General features: G+C 61.8%; 1 protein-coding gene across 1 annotated transcript in view; it reads right to left on the bottom strand.

Moving 5' to 3' along the window:
* The window catches only part of NEURL4 (neuralized E3 ubiquitin protein ligase 4), a gene marked incomplete at its 5' end in the record, with an annotated part of 20,687 nt that overhangs the window by 10,955 nt on the left and 2,551 nt on the right, over positions 1-7,181 (bottom strand). The window contains 11 exons of the mRNA XM_010574298.1: positions 31-196; positions 971-1,049; positions 1,164-1,240; positions 1,730-1,928; positions 2,329-2,491; positions 2,571-2,656; positions 3,556-3,737; positions 4,547-4,835; positions 5,724-5,796; positions 6,551-6,639; positions 6,885-6,996. Coding sequence (XP_010572600.1) covers positions 31-196; positions 971-1,049; positions 1,164-1,240; positions 1,730-1,928; positions 2,329-2,491; positions 2,571-2,656; positions 3,556-3,737; positions 4,547-4,835; positions 5,724-5,796; positions 6,551-6,639; positions 6,885-6,996 — 1,515 coding nt within the window. The remainder of the gene's footprint in view (positions 1-30; positions 197-970; positions 1,050-1,163; positions 1,241-1,729; positions 1,929-2,328; positions 2,492-2,570; positions 2,657-3,555; positions 3,738-4,546; positions 4,836-5,723; positions 5,797-6,550; positions 6,640-6,884; positions 6,997-7,181) is intronic.

Here is a 7,181-nt window from a genome sequence, read left to right as displayed (position 1 = left end):
GCCGCGTCCCCAAGCTGTCCCCTTACCTGCCGGTAGCCCCGAGCAGGCGACGCCTTGGTCGGCGCCGTTGATGAAGTAACGCAGGTCGCCCCGTGCCGTCCGCATCATCCCGATGCGCGAACCTGTCCCTAATGAGTCCAGGTCGCAGCCGTAGTTGTTCCGCATGGTGTTACCGTCCTGCATGATGGCCGTCCCGCTGCAGGGACACAGGCACATTGTGGGGACACCGAGGAAAGGTTGGGGGGGACGACAAGGGGACAAGAAAGCACTCGGGGCTCATGTGGCCCAGCAGGATGCTTGGGGATGGATGGGGACCTTTGGGGACAGACAAGGACTGTGGGATGCATAGGGACCCTTGGGGACAGACGGGGACCCTCCGAGATGGGACAAGGACTGTGTGGACACATGGGGATCCTTGGGGATGGATGGGGACCCTGGGGACAAGCAGGGACCCTTAGGGACAGATGAGGATCCTTGGGGATGGACAGGGACCCTGGGGACAGATGGAGACACCTGGGGATAGACGTGTTCCCTTGGGGACACACGGGGACTCCTGGGGACAGATGGGGACCTTGGGGATAAGCAGGGACCCTTAGGGACAGACAGATGGGGACCCTTGGGGATGGACAGGAACCTGGAGACAGATGGGGACAGTTGGTGACAGATGAGGACCCTTAGGGACAGATGAGGACCCTGGGGACTAACACATTCCCTCGGGGACAACCCAGGGACCCTGGGGACAATTGCGGACCCTTGGGGAACTTGATGAGCCAGCACAACGCCTTGCGGACAGACGTGACCCCTTGGGGACACCAAGAACATAGACCTGGCCTCTTGGGGACAGAAGAGGACGTCAGGGACAAAAGAGGGATGGACAGGGACCCCTCAGGGAACCTGGTGACCCAGTAAGGCCCCTTGGGGACTGAGGTGACCCCCCCAGGTGACACCAGCGTGTCCCCCTCCTCCTCACCTCAGCATCCAGGTGTCGTAGTCGATGTCCGTCATGGTGTTGGGGAACTCCAGGTCCTCGGGGCGGATGGCGGTGACGCCTGCAGGGACAACAGGGGTGACAGGGGACATGGAGGGGGGGACAGGAGATGGGGAAGGGTGTGGGGGACCCCCCCCACCCCCTCCCCTCCGTGTCCCCTCTTGTCCCCTCTCACCTGCCTCGATGGAGCCAGACCAGCGATCCACCATCTTCTGGATGACAATCTCAAAGAGTTCCCCGTCCCGCAGCGCCCTGGGGGACACCGGGGGGGTCACCCCAAAACCTTGGGGGGGTAGGAGGGGGACAACGGGGTGGCAACAAGGTTGTGGGCAGATTTGGGGGACCTGGGGCTGTATTTTGGGGTGCAGGGGATGGTTTTGGGGTGCCCCGACCGGCTGGAGATGACAATAACATTATCAAACTTGCAGCAGCAGCTCTGGCACAGATTTGGGGACTTGGGGCTGACACTTGGGGACATTGGGGGACCCGTGGCCAGGTTTTGGGGTGCAGGAAAAGGTTTTGGGGTGCAGAGGGAGGTTTTTGGGGTGCCCCTGACTGGTTGGAGATGACAATGATGCAACTGAACTCAGAGCGGCAGTTCTGGCACCGGCTGGGGGACGTGGGGACGGCATTGGGGGACACTGGGGGACCCATAGTCAGGTTTTTGGGTGCAGGAGAAGGTTTTGGGGTGCAAGGTGGGATTTTGGGGTGCAGGGTGGGGATTTTTGGGGTGCCCCTGACCGGTTGGAGATGACTATGGCATCGTTGAACTCGGAGCGGCAGTTCTGGCGCAGGGCGGTGCGCCCGCCGTTGGTGATGACAGCGTTGGTACCGTGCAGGCGGTGGAACCGCAGGTCACTAGGGGAACCCCCCGGGGATGGACTTTCGGGGGACCCCGGGGTGTCCCCCTCCGAACCATCACCTGCCAGCGAGGTCACCTCTTGGGGGACACACACAAATGACCCGTGAATCCCCAATGTCAGGGCTCCAGCAATCTCCCTGCACCCCCAGCTCCAGCCCTGCACCCCAGTATTGCCCTCCGGTGGCCCTGCACACTGGAGTCCCCAATGTTCCTCAAACCCACACCCTGATGTCCCCAGGACCCCCATCCCCCCTAAACCCAAAACCCCAGTGTCCCCAAACCCACACCCTGATGTCCCCAGGACCCCCAAAACTCCACCTCTGATCTCCCCAGGACCTCTGTCCCCCCCAAACCCAACATCCCGGTGTCCCCAAACCCACACCCTGATGCCCCCAAGCCCCCCAAAACTCCACCTCTGACCTCTCCACGTGCCCCGCCCCAAGCCCCTACATCCCCAGTGTCCCTCCCAGGAGCTCACCGCCGTCCTCGACAATGGTGGCCTGGGCAGCCTGGCCGTAGAGGTCCACCACGGCGTAGACGTTGGGGGGCACGTTCCAGGCGGCGGGTCCCTGTGCCGCCCCGTTGACGAAGAAGTGGAGGGTACCGTCGTCCCTGCGTACCACCCCCACCGTGTCCCCCGCCTGCGGGGATGCACGTCACCCGGGGAGGGGGGACACCGACAGGTCCCAACCAGGGACCCAGGCGTCCGGGTTGTCCCACCTTGAGGCGGTCGAGGTTGTGGCCGTACTCGTCGAGGACGGTAGTGCCGTTGTGCATCACACCGTTGCCCGTCATCATCCAGGTGCCTGCAGGGACAGGGACGGGGTTGGGGACACGACCCATGGAGGGGAAGGGTGGCTGAGGATGCCCTGGAGTGGTTGGGGACACCCTGGAGTGGTATGAGATGCTCTTGGGACACCCTGGAGTGGCTGGAGACACCCTGGGGAGAAGGCAGAGTGTCTGAGAACACCTTGAAGTGGTAGGAGATGCCCTGAGGACACAAACGGGTGGCTGGAGACACTCTGGGGACATCCTGGAGTAGCTGGGGATGCCCCAGGGACACCCAGGGGTGGCTGGGGACACCCTGGGGTGACTCAAGATGCGCTGGGGACTTTCTGGAGCAGCTCAAGATGACCTGGGGACACCTAAGGCTAGCTGGGGATGTCCTGGGGACATCCTAGGGTGGCTGGTGACACTCTGGGGACACTCAGGAGAAGCTGGAGACGTCTTGGGGACACCCAGGAATAGCTGAGTGGTATGAGATGCTCTGGGGACACCCTGAAGTGCCTCAAGAAGTCCTGGGGACACCTTGGAGTGGCTCTAGATGCCCCAGGGACACTCCGGAGTGACTGAAGATGTCCTGGAATGGCTCAAGATGCCTAGAGGACATGTTGGGGTGGCTGGGAACAACCTGGGGTGGCTGGGGGCCTTGTAGGGACCCCAGAAAGATGTTTGGAACCCCTCAGGGACATCAGGAACCCAGCCGAATGCAGGTGGGTCATGGTGGGAGGGCAGGAGGAGGTAGGCAGGGGTGTGGGTGGTGACCCCATGAGGACGTTGGGGACCCCATAGGGACCCCATGGTGATGTTGGGGACCCACCTGAGCACTGGTTGGTAATGCTGGTGGGCAGCTGAGGGTAGATAGGGTGGTGGGTGGTGACCCCATGGGGACGTTGGGGAGCCCCTAGAGATGCCAGGGACCCACCTGAGCGCAGGTTGGTCATGGTGGAGGGCAGCTGGAGGTAGGCAGGGTTGTGCGTGGTCACCCCAATCTCGATGGACCCGGCCCATTTGTCCACCATCTTGTCAATGCGGACCTGGAAGAGCTCGTTGTCCCGCAGCGCCCGGGCACTCAGCACCACCCCGTGGTTGAAGTCATCTGTCGCGCTGGGGACAGGGACATCGTGTCACCCAGGGGGGGCAGGGTGGAACGAGAGATAGGTCCATCATGTCAGCGGAGACATGGGGACACCACATCAACAGGGACACAGGGAATGGGTCCATCATATCAATGGGGGACACCAGGAACGAAGACACAACGTCAGCAAGGACACCAGAGATGGGTTCGTTACGTTGATGAGGGCTCCAGGGATGGGGACACATGGACTCAATGTCAACAGGGATACCAGGGATGGGTCCATCGCGTCAACAGCGACAGCAGACACGGGGACACAAAGACGTGTCAGTAAAGACACTGGAAATGAGCTCGTTATGTCAACACACACCCCAGAAACAGTGACACAACGATTCAATGTCAGGGGGGACACCCGTAATGGGTCCACTACATTGATGAGGACACCAGGGATGGGGACACAAGGACACAACGTCAGCACAGATCCCAGAGACGGGTCCATCACGTCAACAGACAAAGCACGAATGGGGACACAGGGACACAACGTCATTGAGGACACCAGGGATGGGTTCATCACGTCAACAGGGACAGCAAGGATGGGCACACAAGGACACAACGTCAACAAAGACACCAAGGAGGGGTCCAACATGTTGATGAGGACACCAGGGATGGGGACACCAGGGATGGACCCATCACATCAAAGGAGACACGGTCACTCGCTGTGACCACAAGACCATCTTCCCCTCCCTTGTCCCCGTTCCCTCTGCACCCCTCAGTGTCCCCAGGTCCCCCCAAGCTCCCACGTCCCTCCCCATGTCCCCCAGCATCCCCCCACGTCACTCACTGTGGCCGCAGAGCCGTGCGCCCCTCGTTGACGATGGCTGCCTTCTGCCCGCAGTTGGGGTGGAAGAGGAGACGAGGGGGCGGTGGGGGCCCGGCGGGTGGCCCGGCAGGGGGCTGGGGGGACGTGAGGGGACGCCGGCCACCCTCGGGTGACAATGCACGCAGGATGGCATTGTTGCGCCGCAAGCGGTCGCTGTGGTTGTGGTTGTGGACGATGGTCACCTTCACCGCCATCCCGTAGAGGTCCACCACCCCGTAGACCACCAGTGGCGTCAACGTCGTTGCCACCCCTGGAGACAGGGAGAGGGATGTCACCGCAGCCACACTGGGGACACCCTGGTCCCCTCGAGATCATGGGGTGTCAACACTGGGGACACCCTATGGATGGAGACATCACTAAAAACCAATTTGGGATCGCTTGTGTCCCCTCCCAGTCATAGAGTTTCAATGTTGGGGACACCCCATGGATGGAGGTGCCACCACAGACACCCTGGGGATACCCTGGACCCCTCCCAGTTGTGCAGCACCAACTTGGTGAACACCCCAGGGTTGCGGACATCACTAAGAACCACTTTGGGGTCTCTGTGTCCCCTCAAGGTCATAGGGTGTAAACTTGGGGATATTCCAGGGATGGAAATGTCCCCAACAGCCAGTCCGGGGTCTCCTATGTCCCTTCAAGATCATGGGGAATCAACGTGGGGGACACCCCAGGGCTGGGGACGTCACTAATAACCACTTTGAGGTCTGTCTCCTCAAGGTTATGGGTGTCACCATGGGGGGCACCCTGAGAATGGGGTTGTCCGCAAGGGCCACCTTGAGGTCCCCACGTCCCCTCCCACTCATGACGTGTCAACCTGCACGACACCATACAGATGGGGACAGGCCCAAGAGCCACTTTAGGGTCTCCATGTCCCCTCCCTGTCCTGGGCTATCAACACTGGGGACACCCCATGGATGAAGATGTCCCCAAGAACCACCTGGGGTCCCTTAAGGTCATGGGGCATCAACATGGGGGATGCTCCATGGACACAGACATCTTCAAAGCCACCTTGGTGTCCCCATGTCCCCTCTCAGCCCCAAGATGCCAATTTGGGGACTTTCAAGAGACCCCTGGGGGTATGGGGGGTGTGTCCCCATGTCCCTATGTGTCCCCTTGGGGTGTCCCTGTGTCCCCCCACCTTGGTCGATGCCATTAATGTAGAAGTGGAGGGCATTGTTGGCTTTCCTCGTCAGCCCGATGTGGTCCCCTTCCTGCAGGGAGAACACACACACATGACATGGGTGACAAGAGGCCCCCAAAAATCTGAGGGGAGGGATTTGGGGGGGGGATTGGGAGCCCCCGCCAATCCCCAGGGTGTCCTCAAGGGGTTGGGGGTGCAGAGATGGAGGAGGGACATTGGTGGGACCCCCCCAAAATTCTTGCAGGGGATGGTGGGGACAGCAGGGACACAAGCAGGGCAGGAGAACATCACTGGGACCCGCTCAAAACTCCTGCAGTGGACAATAGAGATGTGGAGGCAGGAGTTTGGGGGTCCCAAGGGGGGAATTGGGGGTGCAGGAGGGGGTTGACGTCGCTGGGACCTCCCCCAAACCCCTGCAGGGGACAGTGGAGATGGGGGGGGGCAAATGAGGAGTTGGAGGTCTCTGGGGGGCGTTAAGGGGGGTCCCCCCAATTTTCAGGGGCCCTGGGGAGGTTTTGCGAATCTCAGGGGAGTTGAAGGGGGATCCCTCTGATTCTGGGGGGCCTCAGGGGGCTTTTGGGGGTTCTAGAGAGAACCTGGGGGTCCTCCCCCAAATTTGGGGGGCCTCAGGGGGACTTTGGGGATCCCAGGGTGGGTTTGGGGTGTCCCCCCGATTTTAGGGGACCCCAAGGGAGGGGTTGGAACCCCCAGGGGAGCACAATGGGGGCTTGGGGGTGTTTTGGGGGTCCTGGGGGTGGGGTTCAGGGGTCGCCCCCTGATTTGGAGGGGGTCCCCCTGATTTTGGGGTGCCCTGGGGGTGTCACCTGCAGCTCGTCGAGGCTGAACTCGCAGTACTCGCGCCGCGTCCCCTTCCCGTTGGTCAGGATCCCACAGCCGCTCATCATGATGGTACCTGGAGGGGTGCAGTGGGGGGGGTCTTGGGGGGGACCCAGGCACCCAGGGAACTCCCCCACATCCCCTCTGGGGGGGACCCAGGCATTGGGGAACTCCCCCACCCCTTTTCTAAGGGCATTCAGGGAGCCTCAGCTCTACCGTTGGGGGTCTTGGGGGGACTCAGGCATCCGGGGGGCCCCCCACCCCACTCTGGGGGAGGACCCAAGCATCTGGGGGGGTCCCAGGCATCCGGGGGGGGCTCACCGGAGCGGAGGTTGGTCATGGTGGCGGGGTACTCGAGGCTGTTGGGGTTGTGCGCCGTCACCCCGATCTCAATGGAACCCGACCATTTGTCCACCAGCTTGTCAATACGAATCTGGGACAGGGGGTGTCATGGGGTGAGGGGGAGGGTGTCAAGGGCCCCCCACCCCCCCCCCCGGGCCCCCCGCCACCCCCCAGAATTCCCTCCCATGTGCTTCACAGCCCGCCCAATACCCCATGGGACACCCAGTTGCCCCAAGGACCCCAAAAATGTCCCCAAGACACTCTCAGGTCCCCAGT

The sequence above is a fragment of the Haliaeetus leucocephalus genome, unplaced genomic scaffold (assembly GCF_000737465.1).
Source record: "Haliaeetus leucocephalus isolate CR32 unplaced genomic scaffold, Haliaeetus_leucocephalus-4.0 Scaffold426, whole genome shotgun sequence".
NCBI lineage: Eukaryota > Metazoa > Chordata > Aves > Accipitriformes > Accipitridae > Haliaeetus > Haliaeetus leucocephalus.
This window is presented reverse-complemented; position numbering and strand designations above follow the sequence as displayed.